The sequence below is a fragment of the Lontra canadensis genome, unplaced genomic scaffold (genome assembly GCF_010015895.1).
Source record: "Lontra canadensis isolate GAN:19392208 unplaced genomic scaffold, GSC_riverotter_1.0 scaffold114, whole genome shotgun sequence".
Lineage (NCBI taxonomy): Eukaryota > Metazoa > Chordata > Mammalia > Carnivora > Mustelidae > Lontra > Lontra canadensis.
The window spans coordinates 510,255-531,441 of record NW_022631108.1 but is presented as its reverse complement, the minus strand read 5'-3'; the positions used below and the strand labels follow the sequence as shown (position 1 = coordinate 531,441).

The 21,187-nt window shown below is 39.3% G+C and overlaps 1 protein-coding gene across 2 annotated transcripts in view; it reads left to right on the top strand.

Moving 5' to 3' along the window:
* Positions 1–21,187, top strand: part of MAGT1 (magnesium transporter 1) — a 77,894-nt gene that overhangs the window by 17,191 nt on the left and 39,516 nt on the right. For both annotated transcript variants that reach the window (XM_032840600.1, XM_032840601.1), the window contains exon 3: positions 90–207. In XM_032840600.1, coding sequence (XP_032696491.1) covers positions 90–207 — 118 coding nt within the window. The remainder of the gene's footprint in view (positions 1–89; positions 208–21,187) is intronic.

Here is a 21,187-nt window from a genome sequence, read left to right as displayed (position 1 = left end):
TTCCTCTCTCACTGTGTCTCTCTCTGTCAAATAAACAAAATCTTTAAAAAAGTTTTATATGTTATCTTCACATATCTGATTGTATCCAGGCAAGCTGATGAAGAATTCCAGATCCTGGCAAACTCCTGGCGATACTCCAGTGCATTTACCAACAGGATATTTTTTGCTATGGTGGATTTTGATGAAGGCTCTGATGTATTTCAGATGGTAAGATCTTTGGCCTATGTTATTAAGTAGGGATAAGTTAACTATAGATAAAGTGGAATATATCTTTTTCAATAGACAGAAGTTTTATTTATATATTCCTTATTATCTAAGTATACTGGGTATATAATGTTATATTGCTTTCAGGTGTACATCATAGTCATTTGACAATTCCATTCATTACTTAGGGCTCAACATAAGGGTAGTCACTGTCCATTACCACACAATGTTATTGCAATATTATTGACTATATACCCTATGTTATACTTTACGTTTCTGTGACTTCCTTATTTTATAACCAGAAGTTTGTTCCTCTTAATCCCCTTTACCTATTTTGCCCATCTCCACTTCCCTCTGACAATCAACCATGTTTGTTCTCTGTTTTTCTGAGTCTATTTGTTTGTATGTTTTTTAGATTCCACATGTAAGTGAAATCATATGGTATTTGTCCTTCTCTGTCTTATTTCACTTAGCAGAATACCCTCTAGGTCCAGCCATGTTGTCATAAATGGCAAAATTTCATTCTTTTTTATGGCTGCGTGATAGAGTGTGTTTGTGTCTGTGTGTGTGTGTGTGTGTGTGTGTGTGTACATATTTTGGCTATTATAGATGTCTCTGCAATAAGTAAGAATTTGTATATCTTTTCTAGTTCACGTTTTCATTTTCTTTGGGTAAATACTCAATAGTGACATTCCTGGATCATGTGATCATTTTTAATGTTTTGAGGATTCATATTGCTTTCCATACTGGTTGCACCAATTTACATTTCCACCAATAGTGCACAGGGGTCCTCTTTACTTCACATCTTCGCCAACACTTGTTATTTCTTGTCTTTTTGTTTTGAGCCATCCTGACAGGTGTGAGGGGATATCTTGTTGTTTTGATTTGCATTTCTCTGATGATTAGTGATGTTGAGCATCTTTTCACATGTTGGCCATCTATATGTCTTTGGAAAAAACTATTCAGGTTCTCTGCCCATTTTTAAAAAAAATTTTTTTAAAGATTTTATTTATTTATTTGACAGAGAGGGACAGTGAGAAAGGGAACACAAGCAGGGGGCATGGGAGAGGGAGAAGCAGGGAGCCCAATGCGGGGCTCAATCCCAGGACCCTGGGATCATGACCTGGGCTGAAATCAGACGCTTAACGACTGAGCCACCCAGGCACCCCCTCTGCCCATTTTTAAATTGGATTGTTTGGTTCTTTTTGGTATTGAGTTATGTATGTTCTTGATATATTTTGGTTAGTAACCCCTTATTGGATATGTCATTTGCAAATATCTTCTCCTATACAGTAAGTTGCCTTTTCATTTTGTTGGTGTCTTTCAGTATGCGAAAGCTTTAATTTTGGTATAGTCCCAGTAGTTTATTTTTTACTTAATTTCCCCTGCCTGAAGAGACATATGCATAAATATGCTTTGGGAGCCAATGTCCAAGAAATTACTGTGTATGTTTTCCTTTAGATTTATGGTTTCATGTCTTACATTTAGGTCTTTAATCCATTTTAAGTTTATTTTCGTATATGGTGTAAGAAAGTGGTCTAGTTTTATTCTTTTCATGTAGCTGTCCACTTTTACCAACACAGTTTGTTGAAGAGACCATCTTCTCCCCTTTGTATCTTCTAGCCTCCTCTGTCTTGACTCATTGACTATATAAGTGTAGGTTTATTTCTGGGCTCTCTATTCTCTTCCATTGATCTTTGTGTCTGGATTTGTGCTAGTACCATAATGTTTTGATTACCTAGCCTGGTAGTATAGCTTGAAATCTGGGATTGTGATATATCCAGCTTTGTTCTTCTTTCTCAAGATTGATTTGGCTGTTTGGGGTCTTTTGTGGTTCCATACAAATTTTAGGAGTATTTGTTCTAGTTCTGTGGTAAATACTGTTGGTATTTTGATGTGGATTACATTGAATCTGTAGATTTCTTTGGGTATTATGGACATTTTAACAATACTCTTCCAATCAATGAGCATGGTATATTTTTCCATTTGTTTGTGTTGTCCTCAATTTCTTTCACCAATGTATTATAGTTTTCAGAGTAAAGGTCTTTCACCTCCTTGGTTATATTTATTCCTAGGTATTTTATTCTTTTTGGTAAATTGTAAATGGAATTATTTTCATAATTTTTCTTTTTGCTACTTAGCTATTAGTGTATAGATATGCAGCAGATTTCTATATATGAATTTTGTATTCCATAGTATCACTGAATTCATTTACTAGTACTAATATATTTTTGGTGGAATCTTTAAGTTTTTCTATATATAGTATCCTGTCCTCTGCAATTAGTGAGTTTGACTTCTTCCTTACCAATTTGGATATCTTTCATTTCTTTTTTTTAAGTTTTTATTTATTTTTGTAAGAGAGAGAGAGAGCATGCACACATGAGTGAGGGAGGAGGGGCAGAGGGAGAAGCAGACTCTCCACTGAGCAGGAAGCCTGATGTGGGACTTGGTCTCAGGACCCTGAAATCATGACCCAAGCCAAAGGCAGACCCTTAATTGACTGAGCCACCAAGGTGCCCTGGATATCTTTTATTTCTTTTTCATGCCTGATTGCTGTGGCTGGGACTTCCAGTACTATGTTGAATAAAAGTGACAAGAATGCATATCTTTAACTTGTTGCTGATCTTAGAGGAAAAGCTTTTAGTGTTTCACCATTGAATATATTTGCTGTGGGTTTTTCATATATGGCCTTTATTATGTGGAGATATCTTTTCTCTAAAGCCACTTTGCTGAGAGTTTCTATTGTGAACAGATGTATATTGTCAGATGCTTTTTTATCACACAGTTTTTAATCCATCCTTCTGTTAATATGATATATTACATCAATTGATTTGTGAATATGGAATCATCTTTGCATCCCTAGAATAAATACCAGTTGATTGTGGTTAATGATCCTTTTAAAGTATTGTTGAATTCAGTTTGGTAATATTTTTTTAAAGATTTTATTTATTTGACAGAGAACACAAGTAGGCAGAGAGGCAGGCAGAGAGAGAGAGAGAGGAAGGGAAGCAGGCTCCCCGCTGAGTAGAGAGCCTGATGTGGGGCTTGATCCCAGGACCCCGAGAATGACCTGAGCCAACGGCAGAGGCTTAACCCACTGAGCCACCCAGGTGCCCCTCAGTTTGGTAATATTTTGTTGAAGACTTTTGTGTTTGTGTTTATCAGAGATACTGGCCCATTGTTTTCTTTATTGTAGTGTCTTTAATCTGGTTTTGGTTCAGGGTGATGCTGGCCTCATAGAGTAAGTAAATTTGGAAGTTTTCCTTCCTCTTCTATTTTTTAGGATATTTTAAGAATAGGTATTAATGCTTCTTTAAATGTTTGCTGTAAAATTTACCTATCTGGTCCTGGATTTCTTTTTGTTAGGAAGGAATTTTTATTTTTTTTTTATTTTTTTATTTTTTTTAAAGATTTTATTTATTTATTTGACAGACAGAGATCACGAGTAGGCAGAGAAGCAGGCAGAGAGAGAGGAGGAAGCAGGCTCCCGGCTGAGTAGAGAGCCTGATGCGGGGCTCGATCCTAGAACCCTGGGATCATGACCTGAGCCGATGGCAGAGGCTTTAATCCACTGAGCCACCCAGGAGCCCCTAGGAGGGAATTTTTAAAAGGTTTTATTTATTTGAGAGAGAGAAAGAGAACATGCATGCACAAGCAGGGCATGGGGGTGTTGAGCAGAGGTAGAGGGAGAAGCAGACTCAGCTGAGCAGGGAGTCCAACATGGGGCTCAATCCCAGTACTGCAGGATCATGACCTGAGTGGAAGGCAGCCATTTTAACCAAATGAGCTACCCAGGTGCCCCTGTTAGGAGCGTTTTTTTGGATGACCATTTTAATTTCATTATTAGCAATGAGTCTTCAAATTTTCTATTTTTTCCTGATGCACTTTGGAAGATTGTACATTTCTATGAATTTATCAGTTTCTTCCTTGGTTGTCCAAATTATTGACCTATAATTTTCAATAATATTCTCTTATAATCCTTTGTATTTCTGTGGTGTTGGTTTTTATTTCTCCTCTTTCATTTCTGATTTTATATATATGTATCCTCTCTTTTTGTGTTGATTAGTCTGATAAAGGTTTATCACATTTTTTCATCTTTTCAGAGAACCAGCTCTTGGTTTCATTAATCTTTTTTTTTTAAACATTATTTATTTATTTATTTATTTCACACACACACACACACACACACACACAGAGAGAGAGAGAGAGAGAGAGAGAGATCACAAGTAGGCAGGCAGAGAGAGGAAAGCAGGCTGCCTGCTGAGTAGAGAGCCTGATGTGGGGCTTCATCCCAGGACCCTGAAGGCAGAGCTGAAGGCAGAGAGCTTCCCACTGAGTTGCCCAGGTGCCCCTCATTGATCTTTTCTATTGTCTTTTTTTTAGTCTTTATATCTTAATTTCTGCTCTAATTTTAATTATTTACTTTCTTCTAGTAACTTTGGGCTTTTGTTGCTCTTCTTTTTCTAGTTCCCTTAAGTGAAGGTTAGATTAGGATTTTTTTGTTGTTCTTTCTTTAGGTAGGTTTCTATTGCTATTTATTTCCCACTTAGAACTGCTTTTGCTATGTCCCAAAGATTTTGGACTGTTATTTTTCCATTTTCATTTGTCTCCATGTATTCTTCAATTTCCTTTTTGATGACTTTGTTGACCTATTGTGGCTTTTTTTTTTTTTTTAGGTTCCATGTCTGCGTTTTTTCTAGTTTTTTTCTCGTAATTAATTTCTAGTTTCATACCATTTGTGATTGAAAAGATGCTTGAATATATACAATGGAAAATTACTTAGCCATCAGATAAGATGAATAACCTACCATTTACATCAACATAGATGGAACTGGAGGGTATTACGCTGAGTGAAATAAGTCAATTAGAGAAAGACTGGAGTTATCATATAGTTTCACTCATATGTAGACTATAAGGAATAGTGTAGAGGACAATAGGGGAAAGGAGGGAAAACTGGGAAGAAATCAGAGAGGGAGACAAACCATTAGAGACTCTTGACCAGGAAACATACTGAAGGTTGAAGAAAGGGACGTGGGTGGGGGGATGGGGTAACTGGGTGATTGGCATTAAGGAGGGCCTGTGATGTGATGAGTACTGGGTGTTATATGCAACTAAAGAATCATTGAACATTATATCGAGACTAATGATGTACTGTATGTTGGCTAATTGAATTTAAATTTTTAAAAAAGATGCTTGATATGATTCTAATCATCTTAAATTTTGACAGTTGTGTCTAGCATGATTTATTATCTGTTTAGGAGAATATTGAATGTGCACTTGAAAAGAATGTATATTTTGCTGGATTTTTCTTTGATAGAATGTTCTATATCTGTGTGAAGTCTATCTGTCTAATGTGTCATTCAAAGCTACTGGTTTTTTATTGATTTTATGTCTGAGTGATCTATACATTGATGTCAGTGGGATGTTAAAGTCCCCTACTATTATTGTATTACTGTGAATTTCTCCCTTTATATCTGTTAATGTTTGTTTCATTTATTTAGTTGTGCCTATGTTGGGTGCATATTTACAATTGTTAGGTTGATCTCTTTATCATTATGTAATGATGTAATTATGTAATGGCTCTTTTTACAGTCTTCTGTTTTAAGTCTATTTTCTCTGATTTAAGTACCTGGATTTTTTTTTCCTGCTTCCATTTTCATGGAATATATTTTCCACTCAACTTTCATTCTGTTTGTGTCTTTAGGTCTGAAATGAGTATCTTGTAGGCAGCACATAGACTGTTCTTGTTTTTTTTTTAAATCCATTCACTTACCATGTTTTTTGATTAGAGCATTTAGCCCAGTTAAAGTAATTATGTATAGGTATGCACTTACTGCCATTTGTTATTTTTTTTCTGGTTATTTGTGTACTTCTCCTTATTTTTGTCTTCTTTTCCCTTGTGGTTTGATGGATGTGTCTAGTGTTATGCTTGGATTATGATGTCCTGTTTTGCATTTTTTAAAGTTTTTATGTAACCCTTGACTAATTTTTGTGGATTTAATTGATTTTACTTCTTTTGTGTTTTACCTCCCATGCTGGCTTTGTAAGTGAGTAATCTACTGCCTTCACTATATTTTTACTTTCATCATTGAAATTTCCTCATTTCATACTTTTCTTACTTCTAGTTATGGCTTTTTTTCACTTAAAGAATTCCCTTATCATTTATCGTAAGTTTGGCTTAATCATGATGAACCTCTTTAACTATTTTTTACCTTAGAAATACTTTATCTTTTCTTCAATTCTCTTGATAACGTTGCCCAGTAGAGTATTTTAGGTTGTAGGTTTTTTCTTCAGCACTTTGAATCTATCATGCCACTCTCTTCTGGTCTGCAAAGTCTCTGATGAAAAATCAGCTGATAGCCTTATTGGGTTTCCCTAGTTTATAACTGTATAACTGTTTTTGTTTCTCTTGATGCTTTAAAAATTCTCTATTATTAATTTCTGTCATTTTAATTATTATGTATCTTTGTGTAGACATGGATGTCTTTCCTGGACCTGGATGTCTTCCTTCCCCATATTAGAGAAGTTTTCAGCTATTATTTCTTCAAATAATTTCTCTGCCCCCTTCTCTCTTTCTTCTCTGTCTGGGATCCTTACAATGCAAATGCTACTACACTTGATGACATCATAGAGGTCCCTTAAGCTGTTCTTTTTCTTTTTTCTTTTTTTTTTAAGATTTTATTTATGTATTTGACAGACAGAAATCATAAGTACGCAGAGAGGCAGGCAGAGAGAGAGGAGGAAGCAGGCTCCCTGTGGAGCAGAAAGCCTGATATGGGGTTCAATCCCAGGACCCTGGGATCATGACCCTAGCTGAAGGCAGAAGCTTTAACCCACTGAGCCACCCAGGGCACCCCAAGCTGTTCTCTTTCTTAATTACTCTTATCTTTCTGCTGTTAAGTTTTGTTGCTTTCTATTACCCTGTCTTCCAGATTGCTGATCCATTCTTCTTTGTCTCCCAGTCTGCTGTTGATTCCCTCTAATGTGTTTTTTTAATTCAGTTATTACGGTTTTCAGCTCTCTCTGGTTCTTTTTTTTTAAGATTTTATTTATTTATTTGATAGAGATCACAAGTAGGCAGAGAGGCAGGCAGAGAGAGAGGAGGAAGCAGGCTCCCCACAGAGCAGAGAGCCCGATGCGGGGCTCGATCCCAGGACCCTGAGATCATGACCTGAGCCAAAGGCAGAGGCTTTAACATTCTGAGTCACCCAGCTGCCCCGTGGTTCTTTTTTTTTTTTTATCTTTTTTTTTTTATCTCTTTCTTGAGATTCTCACTGAGTTCATCCACTCTTTTCTCAAGTCCAGTGAGTACATTTATGACCATTACTTTGAATTCTTCATCAGACATACTGTTTATGTCCTTTTTGTTTCACTTTTTTTCTGTGATTTTGCCTTGTTCTCTTAATTGGGACACATTTCTCTGTCTCCTCATTTTGTCTATTTCTCTGTGTTTGTTAATGTGTATTAGGTAGGTCAACTATGTCTCCTAGTCTTGAAAGTAGTAGCCTTGTGTTGAAGAAGCCTTATGGTGCCCTGTAACGCAACCACCCCTGTTCACTGGAACCAGGTGTTTCCCTGTGTGAGCTGCATGTGCCCTCCTGTTGTGGATGAGCTATGATGGCTGTGAGCATGCTGGTGGGCAGGGCTTGCCCTCAGCCCAATCGGATTCAGTGAACTCCTTCACCTACTGCAGCTGTAATGGGCAGGGGTTCCTTTCCACACTGTTGAGAGGCCCTGCTGCAGTACTCAAGGGCTTGCTGTTGGGTGGGTCTGGCCCTAACCCTGCTTGTCTATAGCTAGGTGCCGCAATAGCTGCAGATGCAGGGAAGGGCAAAGCTGCCTCTTTGTGCAGTCATCTAAGAGGCTCAGCTTTAGGAATTGCAGGGGTGCTGTTTTGTGTGGTTATCTCCTCCCCATCCCAGGGAAGGAGTCACTTTGGAGGGGTACCAGTTCCACCTGAGAGTATCTGCCAGGTATGGTGGGGCAGGAGCCACTTTGGAGGGGCACCTGCTAAGGTGGGTGGGTTGAGTGGGGCAGGTCTACAGGCGAACACCAGGGCTGCGTAGGTGGCAGTAACAAGGTAGATGGAAAGTGTTTGAACTGGTTCCTGCAAGTGTTTGCCTATATAGGCTGGGGAGGGCAGTATAAAGAGTATCTGCCAGCACTTTTGTTCCCAAAGAAATCTGTAGATCCCTTCCCCTCCAGCACATATCCTAAAATTAGTGAATAAAATTCTATCACGTGTACCCCAGGTTCTTTTCAAACTGCTGCTTTTTTATCTAATTAAAAAAATTATTATTATTAACATATATTATTTCTTTCAGGGGTACAGGTCTCTGATTCAACAGTCTTACACAAGACACAGTGCTCCTCACAACACATACCCTCCCCAGTGTCCATCACCCAGCCACTCCATCCCTCCCACTCCACTCCACTCCAGCAACCCTCAGTTTGTTGCCTGAGATTAAGAGTCTCTTAGGGTTTGTCTCCATTTCTGGTTTCATCTTGTTTCATTTTTCCTCTCTTCCCCTATGATCCTCTGCCTTGTTTCACAAATTCCACATATGAGTGAGAGCATATGATAATTCTCTTTATCTGATTGACTTATTTCACTTAGCGTAATACCCTCTAGTTCCATCCACACCACATCTTCTTTTTTTTTTAATTCATTTGACAGAAATCACAACTAGGCAGAGAAGCAGGCAGAGAGAGAGGGGAGGAAGCAGGCTCCCCTCAGAGCAGAGAACCCAACCAGGGGCTCAATCCCAGGACGCTGAGATCATGACGTGAGCAGAAGGCAGAGGCTTAACCAATTAAGCCACCCAGGCACCCCAACACACCACATCTTTATCTATTCATCTCCCGATGGACATCTGGACTCTTTTTTTGAAATTTAATTTAATTTAATTTAATTTTTGTCTGTGTGTGTGTGTTCCAAAATTCATTGTTTATGCATCTCACCCAATGCTCCATGCAATACGTGCCCTCCTTAATACCCAACACCAGGCTCACCCAACCTCCACCCCCCTCTCCTCCAAAACCCTCAGTTTGTTTCTCAGAGTTCACAGTCTCTCATGGTTTGTCTCCCCCTCTGAGTTCCCCCACTTCACTTCTCCTGTCCATCTCCCAGTGTCCTCCATGTTATTCCTTATGCTCCACAACTAAGTGAAACCATATGATAATTGACTCTCTTTGCTTGACTTATTTCACTCAGCATAATCTCCTCCAGTCCCGTCCATGTTGATACAAAAGTTGAGTATTCATCCTTTCTGATTGAGGCATTATACTCCATTGTATGTATGGACCATATCCTCTTTATCCATTCGTCTGTTGAAGGGCATCTTGGTTCTTTCCACAGTTTAGCATCTGTGGCCATTGCTGCTATGAACATTGGGGTACAGATGACCCTTCTTTGCACTACATCTGTATCTTTGGGGTAAATACCCAGTAATCCAATTGCAGGGTCATAGAGTAGCTCTGTTTTTAATTTCTTAAGGAATCTCCACATTGTTTTCCAAAGTGGCTGCACCAACTTGCATTCCCACTAACAGTGGAAGAAGGTTCCCCTTTCTCCACATCCTTTCCAACTGTTGTTTACTGTCTTGTTGATTTGGGCCATTCTAACTGGTGTAAGGTGGTATCTCAATGTGGTTTTGATTTGAATCTCCGTGATGACTAATGATGATGAACATTTTTTCATGTGTCTCTTAACCTTCTGTATGTCTTCTTTGGAGAAGTGTCTGTTCATGTCTTCTGCCCATTTTTTGGTGTGATTATCTGTTTTGTGTGTGTTGAGTTTGAGGAGTTCTTTATAGATCTTGGATAACAGCCCTTTGTCTGTAGTGTCATTTGGGAATATCTTCTCCCATTCCGTGGGTTGCCTCTTTGTTTTATTGACTGTTTCCTTGCTGTGCAGAAACTTTCAGTCTTGTTGAAGTCCCAAAAGTTCATTTTCGCTTTTGTTTCCTTTGCCTTTGGGGACATTTCTTGAAAGAAGTTTTGTGGCCAGTGTCAAAGAGATTAGTGCCTGTGTTCCTCTCTAGGATTTTGATAGATTCCTGCCTCATGTTGAGGTCCTTTATCCATTTTGAGTTTATCTTTGTGTATGGTGTAAGAAAATGGTCAGGTTTCATTCTACTATACATAGCTGTCCAATTTTCCCAGCACCATTTATTGAAGAGACTGTCTTTTTACCACTGGATATTTTTTTCTGCTTTGTCAAAGATTATTTGACCATAGAGTTATGGGTCCATATCTGGGCTCTCTACTCTGTTCCACTGGTCTATGTGTCTGTTTTTGTGTCAGTACCATGCTGTCTTGGTGATCACAGCTTTGTAGTAAAGCTTGAAATCAGGCAGCATGATGCCCGCAGTTTCGTTTTGCTTATTCAACATTTCCTTAGCAATTCGGGGTCTCTTCTGGTTCCATATAAATTTTAGGGTTGTTTGTTCCAGTACTTTGAAAAATGCTGGTGGAATTTTGATCAGGATGGCATTGAAAGTATACATTGCTCTGGGCAGTATAGACATTTGAACTATTTAATCTTCTGATCCATGAGCATGGAATGCTCTTCCATCTTTTTGTATTTTCAGTTTCTTTCATGAGTGTTCTGTAGTTCCTCGAGTACAGATCCTTCACCTCTTTGGTTAGGTTTATTTCCAGGTATCTTATGGTTCTTGGTGCTATAGTAAATGGAATTGATTCTATAATTTCCCTTTCTGTATTTTCATTGTTAGTGTGTAAGAAAGCAACTGATTTCTGTACATTGATTTTGAATCCTGCCACATTTCTGAATTGCTGTATGAGTTATAGCAGTTTGGGGGTAGAGTCTTTTGGGTATTCCATATAAAGTATCATGTCATCTGAGAAGAGAGAGAGTTTGACTTCTTTGCCAATTTGAATACCTTTTATTCCTTTTTCTTGTCTGATTGCTCTTGCTAGGATTTCTAGTACTATGTTGAACAACAGTGGTGAGAGTGGACATCCTTGTTATGTTCCAGATCTCAAAGGGAAGGCTGTCAGCTTTTCCCAATTGAGGTTGATATTCGCTGTGGGTTTTTCATACGTAGATTTTATGAAGTTGAGGAATGTTCCCTCTACCCCTATACTTTGAAGGGTTTTAATCAGGAATGGATGCTTTATCTTGTCAGATGCTTTTTCTGCATCAATTGAGAGGACCATGTGGTTCTTCTCTCTTCTCGTATTGATTTGTTCTATCACATTGATTGATTTGCGAATGTTGAACCACCCTTGCATCCCAGGGATAAATCCCACCTGGTTATGGGGGATAATCTTTTTAATGTACTGTTGGATCCTATTAACTAGGATCTTGTTGAGAATCGTGGCATCCATATTCATCAGGGATATTGGTCTGAAATTCTCCTTTTTGATGGGGTCTTTACCTGGTTTGGGGATCAGATTAATGGTGGCTTCAAAAAAAGAATCTGGAAGTTTTCCTTCTGTTTCTGCTTTCTGAAGCAGCTTCAGGAGAATAGGTATTATTTCTTCTTTGAGTGTTTGGTAGAATTCTCCAGGGAATCCGTCAGGTCCTGGGCTCTGTGTTTTGGGAGGTTTTTGATCACTGCTTCAATCTTGTTATGAGATACTGGTCTATTCAGGTTGTCAGTTTCTTCCTGATTCAGTTTTGGAAGTTTATAGGTTTCCGGGAATGTATCCTTTCCGTTTAGGTTGCTTAACTTATTGGCATGTAACTGTTAATAATTTCTGATGATTGTTTCTACTTCCTTGGTGTTAGTTGTGATCTCTCCCTTTTCATTCATAACTTTAATAATTTGAGTCCTCTGTTTTCTTATGGGTTAGTTTGGCCAGTGGGTTATCAATCATTCTTTCAAAAAACCAGCTTCTGTTTTCGTTAATGTGTTCTACTGTATTTCTAGTTTTCATCTCATTGATCTCTGCTCTAATCTTGATTATTTCCCTTATTGTGTGTAGGGTTGGCTCAGTTTGTTGTTGATTTTCCATTTCTTTAAGGTGTAAAGACAGCTGGTGTATTCTGGATTTTTAAGTTTTTTTAAATGAGGCTTGGATGACTATGTATTTCCCCTTAGGATTGCCTTTCCTGTATCTGAAAGATTTTGGATTGATGTGTTAGATCTTCATTGTCATTGGTTTCCATGAATTGTTTAAGTTCTTCTTTGATTTCCTGGTTAATCCAAACATTCCTAAGCAGGGCAGTCTTTAGCTTCCAGTGTTTGAATTTCCTCCATACTTTTTCTTGTGGTTGAGTTCCAGTTAGAAAGCATTGTGGTCTGAGAATATGCAGGGAATAATCTCAATCTTTGGTATTGATTAAGCCCTGATTTGTGACCCAGTATGCAGTCCATTCTGGAGAAAGTTCCATGTGCACTTGAGAAGAATGAGTATTCTGTTGTTTTAGGGTGGAATGTTCTGTATATATCTATGAGGTCCATCTGGTCCAATGTGTCATTCAATGCTCTTGTTTCTTCATTGATTTTCTGCTTGGATGATCTGTTACTGAGAGTGACGTCTTAAGATCCCCTACTATTAATGTATTCGTATCAATATGACTCTTTATCTTGATTAACAGTTGGCTTATGTAGTTAGCTACTCCCGTATTGGGGGCATAAATATTTACAATTGTTAGATCTTCTTGGGGGATAGACCCTTTAAGAATGATGTAGTGTCCTTCTTTATCTCTGACTACAGTCTTCAGTTTAAAATCTAATTTATCTGATACGAGAATTGCTACCCCAGCTTTGTTTTAAGGCCCATTGGCATTAAAGATACTTCTCTATCCCTTCACTTCAGTCTGGATGTATCTTTAGGTTCCAGATGGTTCTCTTGTAGACAGTATATGGACGGGTCCTGTCATTTTATCCAATCTGCAATGCTGTGTTGTTTTTTTTTTTAAAGATTTTATTTATGTATTTGACAGACAGAGATCACAAGTAGGCAGAGAGGCAGGCAGAGAGAGAGAGGGGGAAGCAGGCTCCCCGCTGAGCAGAGAGCCCAATGCGGGGCTCGATCCCAGAACTCCTGGATCATGACCTGAGCTGAAGGCAGAGGCTCAACCCACTGAGCCACCCAGGCGCCCCAATGCTGTGTTGTTTTATGGGAGCATTTAGGCCAGTCACATTGAGTGTAATCATTGAAAGATACTTTTTTATTGACATCATGTTACCTGTGAAGTCCTTGTTTCTATAGATTGTCTCTGTATACTTCTGTTCTGTGTCACTCTTGGCTTCTTTCTTCTTTTATAGAACCCCCCCTTAATATTTCTTATAGTGACGGCTGGTGGTCACATACTCTTTTATACCTTGATGGTCTTAGAAGCTCTATATCTCACCATTCATTTTGAATGTCAACTTTGCTGGATAAAGTATTCTTGGCTGCATGTTCTTCTCATTTAGTGCCCTGAATATGTCTTTCTAGCCCTTTCTGGCTTGCCAGGTTTCTGTGGACAGGTCTGACGTTATTCTGATGGACCTTCCTCTCTATGTAAGGAATCTCTTCCCCCTAGCTGCTCTCAAGAGCTCTTGTCTAAAATTATGATTCAATGATCTCACATTCAAGTGTCTTGAGGTCTTTCTAGATTTATTGATGTTGGGGGCTGATCTTTCTGCCTCTAGGCAAGAATGCTGGTTCCATTCCCCATATTGGGGAAATTTTCATCCAGAATTTGTTCAACTATGTCTTCTAGTCTTCTTTCTTTCTCCATCCCTTCAGGGATCCCAATAATTCTGAAGTTGGGACATTTCATGGCGTCATTTATTTCCCTAATTCTGTTTTCATGGCTTCTAATCTGTTTTTCCAAGGCCTCCTCCTGATCCTTTTTTTCTATCATTTTGTCCTCTAGATCACTAATTCTATCTTCTGCCTCAGTTACCCTAGCTGTTAGAGAATTTAGATTACATTGGATCTCATTGATAGCATTTTTAACTTCTTCCCAGGTGTCTTTCACTTCTGCCCTAATTGATTTCATTTTGTCACTAATGGTTTTCTCCAACCTAGCCATTGCCTGGATAATTGTTAGCCTGAATTCCCTTTCAGACATACTGTTTATATCCATATTGAATAGCTCTGATGGAGAGGGCACAGTCTCTGAATTTTTCCTCTGTTAGGTGTTCCTCCTCCTAGTCATTTTGGTGAGACGTGGTTGAGGGGATGTGTAGCTGAATATATCAATCGCGATCCAGGCAAGGTGCTCCCTGGAGTGCTTCTGAGCAATCAGAAGTCACCACCAAAAAGAAAGAAAAAAGAAAAAAGAGAGAGAGAGAGACAGAAAAAGAGAACACCCAGCCAGAATGGGCCCCAAAGATAAGATTTATAAGGTATACAAACAGAAGCAGACAAACAAAAGGGCCGACAAAAGTAAATGACAAGAAAAAAAGAACCCACCCAAAATGAACCCCAAGTATAAGATTTATATAATACCAGAACAAAAACAAATACACAGAAACACTGACAAGAGAAAGATGGGAGGGTGGTCATAAATCCTCTCTGTGGGCAAGGAAGGTTATTTTGATTCATCCTGGGTGTATCGTTTTTTTTAAAGATTTTATTTATTTATTTGAAAGATTTTATTTATTTATATTATTTGAAAGACACAAGTAGGCAGAGAGAGAAGGGAAAGCAAGCTTCCCGCTGAGCAGAGAGCCCGATGCGCGGCTCAATCCCAGGACTCTGAGATGAGGTCATGACCTGAGCCAAAGGCAAAGGCTTTAACTCACTGAACCACCCAGGTGCCCCTTCCTGGGTGTATCTTGATATCTTGATATCTTTGTTAAAGGACTCAACTTTCCAGAGATCAAGGGAGATTAAACCTCATTCATATATATATATATATATAGGGGTAGTATTGTTTAGGGAAAGAGGATTACCTTGAAGATTATATCTATATGTATATTAAAAAAATAGAAAAGCAAAAGAAAACCACAGGTATATGTATGAAAAAAGTTCCAGTTAAAAAATTATTGTGGAACATGTTATATTGAACCTCTAGTTGTAATGGTAAGTAGGTTAAAAAATTAAAAAGAACAAGAATAGTGAGAATGAATTAAAAATAAAAGATGTATCTATGAAATATACAGGTTTTTAGGGTAATACCGGGAGCTTAATATCTTGTTTTTCCCCAATATTGTAGTTTTAAAGTTTTATGGGGACCCTGTGGTGGTTGTCCTCTCGTTCTTTTGGCTGGTTTTCTGGGGGAGGGACCTGCCGCGTTGTTTTTCAGTCAGTCTTGCTTGGGTTGAGTCCTCCTGCTCCCTATCGAGGGGCTGCACTCTGTGGAATCCGGTTTTTCAGGCTTTTGTTCTCTGGAGTTTTTTGTTCTTTGGCGGCTCTTTGCGGCTTTTCAGAGGTTTAGTGGAAAGCAAACTGCACCCAGACCTCGGTCTTGGAGAGAATCCTCAGTCTGCTCCCCTATGGGTGGTCCAGAACACACAGACTCCCCCTCTGCAAACTCTGCTGAGCCGTGCAACCTCCCACAGGCATTGCACATCTCCAGCCACTGTCTCAGGGGTTGCCCAAAGAATCCACTTATCTGTGCACCCCTGTGCCACTAAAACCGTGAGTGATATTGGTCCAGGGAGTCCGATTCCAGTGGCTGCCTTTGCCAGGACTGCTGTCTGGGGACCAGACCTCAGGGCTTCGCAGGGAGGAGAGATCCCAACCAGAGATAGTGCAGTGAATTTTTCAAGCCTGGGCTGAGAGTGTTCAGACTCTCGGCCACTCCTGAGACCATCGGCTAGCGCCCACATGGAACTCTCTCAGGTGCAGGTGGGGAGCATGGTTCAGATCCCAGTTGCGAAGTACACGCAGAGTGCAAAAGGCTGTGATTCTAAAGAGCGCTGGATCTCCCTCACATGCACTGGTGGAAGTGCGCCTAGCTGAGCTGTGGTGCAAGCAGTGGAAGGCCTGGGGCTCAGGGACCATAGCCTGGAGGCTTCGCCGCACTCTCTCTGGCATGGGTGGTCACTCGCAGTGGCTGTCCTGGGTCTGTGGGCTTAGGCCCGTGTCCGTGACTGCTCAATTCCACCAGTTGACTCTTAAGATCTTTTGTTCTTTTTGAGTGCCTTAACCAGTCTCCAAGTTAATGCTGGTCCCCAATCACAAGGCACTTTCGTATTGGGGTGTTATTTTCCAATGGATTGGTTCTGGTAGCTCCCTCACCCTTCTGTTTATCCTCCGATACCAGTCCAATCATTCCCACTCCGCTTTACCTCTCCACTGGTGTCTTCTGCCCCCATAGAGATCCAGAAGTGTATAATCTTATATCTCAGGCTGATTTCATGCGTATTCAGAGTGTTCTGGTCGATGATTAGCTCACTTTAGGGGACCGGTTAAAACAGGGTCTCCTACTTCTCTGCCATCTCCTCTCCTGGACTTTTTTTTTTTTTTTAAGATTTTACTTGTTTATTTGACAGAGAGAGCACAAGTAGGCAGAGAGGCAGGGAGAGGGAGAAGTAGGCTCTCTCTTGAGCAGGGAGCCTGATGTGGGGCTCAATCCCATGACCCTGGGATCATGACTTGAGCAGAACACAGCCACTTAATCGACTGAGCCACCCAGGTGCCCCGGACATCTGGACTCTTTCCATAGTTTGGCTCTGGTGGACATTGCTGCTATAAATATTGGGGTGAGGGGCTCCCTTTCATCACTATATCTGTATCTTTGTGGTAAATACCCAGTAGTACAATTGCTGGCTCATAGGATAGCTCTGTTTTCAACTTTTTGAGGAACCTCCATACTATTTTCCAGTGTCTGCCCCAGCTTACATCCCCACCAACAGTGTAGGTGGTTTCCCCTTTCTCTGCATCCTTGCCATCATCTGTTGTTTCCTGGCTTGTTAATTTTAGCCATTCTGGCTGGTGTGAGGTGGTATCTCATTGTGGTTTTGATTTGTATTTCCCTAATGCCGAGTGATGTTGAGCACTTTTTCATGTGTCTGTTGGCTATTTGGATGTCTTCTGCCTGTTTCTTGATTGGATTATTTGTTCTTTGGGTATTGAGTTTGATAAATTCTTTATAGATTTTGGATACTAGCCCTTTATTGGATATGTCATTTGCAAATATCTTAACCCATTCTGTCGGTTTTCTTTTGGTTTTGTTAACTGTTTCCTTTGCTGGCCAAAAGCTTTTCATCCTGATGAAGTCCTAATAATTCATTTTTGCTCTTGCTTCCCTTGCCTTTGGTGATGCGTCTAGGAATAAGTTGCTGTAGCTGAGGTCAGAGAGGTTGCTGCCTATATTCTCCTCTAGGATTTTGATGGATTCCTGTCTCACATTGAAGTCTTTCATCCATTTTGAGTCTATTTTTGTGTGTGGTGTAGGGAAATGGTCCAGTTTCGTTCTTCTACGTGTGGCTGTCCAATATTCCCAACACTATTTGTTGAAGAGACTGTCTTTTTTCCAATGGACATTCTTTCCTGCTTTGACGAAGATTAGTTGACCATGGAGTTGAGGATCCATTTCTGGGCTCTCTGTTCCATTGATCTGTGTGTCTGTCTTTGTGCCAGTACCATATTGTCTTGATTTTTTTGATGATTTTTTTAAAGATTTTGTTTATTTGTTTGAGAGAGGAGAGTGAGCAAGCATGAGCAGCATAAGCAAAGCGAGAAGCAGACTCCCTGCTGAGCAAGGAGCCTGATGCGGAACTCCATCCCAGGACTCTGAGATCAGGACCTGATCCACAGGCAGATGCTAACAGACTGAGCCACCCAGGTGCCCAATACTGTCTTGTTGATTACAGCTTTGTCATACAGTTTGAACTCTGGAATTGTGATGTTTCTAGCTGGTTTTCTTTCTCAACATTATTTTGGCTGTTCAGAGTCTTTTCTGGTTCCAAATTTTAGTATTATTTCTTCCAGCTCTGTGAAAAATGTTAATTGTATTTTGATAGGGATTGCATTGAATATACATTCAATGCATAGACATTTTCACAATATTTATTCTTCCAATCCATGAACATGGAGTGTTTTTCCTTTTTTTTGTTTTGTTTGTTTCGTTTTGTTTTTCCGTTTTTGTGTGTCTTCCTCAGTTTCTTTCATGAGTGTTCTATAGTTTAGAGAGTACACAGATCCTTTAGCTCCTTGGTTAGGTTTATTCCTAGAAATCTTACGGTTTTTGGTACAATTGTAAATGGGATGATTCCTTGATTTCTCTTCCTTCTGCCTCATTTTTAGTATGTAGAAATGAAGCTGAGTTCTGTGCATTGATGTTCTATCCAACCGCTTTGCTGAATTCCTGTGAGTTCTAGCAATTTTTGCATGGAGTCTTTTGGGTTTTTAACATAGAGTATCATGTCATATATGAAGAATCAAAGTTTGACTTCTTCTTTGCTGATTTGGATGCCTTTTATTTCTTTTTGTTTTCTGTCTGTTGAGGCTAGGACTTCTAGTACTATGTTGAACAACAGTGGTGACAGTAGACATCCCTTTTGTGTTCCTGACCGTCAGGGAAAAGCTCTCAGCTTTTCCCTCTTGAGGATATTTGCTGTGGGTTTTGTTTCTTTTTAAAGATTTTATTTATTTATATGACAGACAGAGATCACAAGTAGGCAGAGAGGCAGGCAGAGAGAGATGGGGGTGGGGAGCGGGTAAGCAGGCTCCCTGCTGAAGCAGAGAGCCCAGTGTGTGGCTTGATCCCAGGATCCTGGGATCATGACCTGAGCCGAAGGCAGAGGCTTTAACCCACTGAGCCACCCAGGTGCCCCTGCTGTGGGTTTTTTGTATATGGCTTTTATATTATTAAGATATGTTCTCTGTATTCCTACAATGCAGAGTTATTATCATGAAAGGATGCTGAATTTTCTTAAATGCTTTTCTGCATCTGTTGAGAAGATCATATGGTTCTTGTCCATTTATTACGATTGTGTATCACATTGATTGATTTGTGGATGTTGAACCAACTTTATAGACTAAGAATAAATCCCACTTGGGCATGATGAATCATCCTTTTAATGTACTATTGGATCCCATTAGTATTGAGAATTTTTGCATCCATGTTAATCAGGGATATTAGTCTGTAATTCTCCTTTCTAATGGGGTCTTTGGTTTTCAGATTAAAGTAATACTGCCATCACTGAATGAGTTTGGAAGTTTTCCTTCCCTTTCTACTTCTTGAAACAGCTTCAGAAGAATAGGTATTAATTCTTCTCTAAATGTTTGGTGGATTTCTGCTGGGAGGCCATCTGGCCCTGGGCTCTTGTTTGTTGGGAGTCTTTTGATTACTGCTTTAATTTCTTTGCTAGTTATAGGTCTGTTCAGGGTTTTTTTTTCTTCCAGTTTCAGTTTTGGTAGTTTATAGGTTTCAAGGAATGCATCGATTTCTTCCAGATTGCCTAATTTGCTGGTATATAATTGCTCATAATATTCTCTTATAATTGTTTGTATTTTTGTAGTGTTGATTGTGTTCTCTCCTTTTTCATTTATGATTTTATTTGGGTCCTTTCTCTTTTCTTTATGATAAGTCTGGCTAAGGGTTTTTCAATCTTATTCTTTCAAAGAACCGGCTCCTAGTTCCTTGATCTGTTCTACTTTTCTTTTGATTTGTTTCATTGATTTCTTTTTCTTTTTTTTATTTTTTTTAAAATTTTATTATTATTTTTATTAACATATAATATATATTTTTAAATTTTTTATACATTTTTAAATTTTTTAATAAACATATAATGTATTATTAGCCCCAGGGGTACAGGTCTGTGAATCACCAGGTTTACACACTTAACAGCATTCACCATAGCACATACCTTCCCCAATGTCCATAAGCCAACCACCCTCTCCCTCCCGCCCCCAACCCTCAGTTTGTTTTGTGAGCTTAAGAGTCTCTTATGGTTTGTTTCATTCTCTTTGATTTGTTCATTGATTTCTTTTTTTTTTTTTTCCCCACGTCTGGCTTCATGCTCAGCAAGGAGTCTGCTTTTCTCCCTCTTGCTTTGCCCCTCCCTCTGCATTCTCTCTCCCAAATAAATAAATAAATGTACAAAAAAAGATAGTCTGTCTATGCTAATGACAGAGAGCTATGGTCTACTCTTTTATATATATATATATATTTTTTTTAATTTCTTTTCAGCGTAACAGAATTCATTGTTTTTGCACCACACCCAGTGCTCTAAGCAATACGTGTCATCCTCAATACCCACCACCTGGCTCCCCCAACCCCTCACCCCCTGCCCCTTCAAAACCCTCAGATTGTTTTTCAGAGTCCACAGTCTCTATGGTTCACCTCCCCCTCCAATTTTCCTCAACTCCCTTCTCCTTTCCATCTCCCTACCCCAAAGATACAGATGTACTGAAAAGAAGGGCCATCTGTACCCCAATGTTTATAGCAGCAATGGCCATGGTCGCCAAACTGTGGAAAGAACCAAGATGCCCTTCAACGGATGAATGGATAAGGAAGATGTGGTCCGTATACACTATGGAGTATTATGCCTCCATCAGAAAGGATGAATACCCAACTTTTGTAGCAACACGGACGGGAATGGAAGAGATTATGCTGAGTGATTTGTTTCATTAATTTCTGATTCTAATTTTATTATTTCTCTTCTCCTGCTGGATTTAGGCTTTATTTGATGTTCTTTCTTCAGCTCCTTTAGGTGTAAGGTTAGGTTGTGTAGTTGAAACCTTTCTGATTTCTTGAGAAAGACTTGTATTGCTATATACTTCCCTCTTAGGATCATCCTTGCTGCATCCCAAACGTTCTGAGCTGTTGTGTTTTCATTTTTATTTGTTTCCTTGTATTTTTTAAATTCTTCTTTAATTTCCTGGTTGACCTATTCATTCTTAAGTAGGACACTCTTTAACCTCCACGTATTTCTGTTCCTTTCCCATTTTCCATAGTGATTGAGTTCAAGTTTTAAAGCACTGTGGTCTGAAAATATGTACAGAATAATCTCAGTGTTTTTTGTACCAGCTGAGACCTGATTTGTAACCCTATATGTCATCTATTCTGGAGAATGTTCCCTTTGCACTTGAGAAGACTCTGTATTCTGTTGCTTTAGGGTGG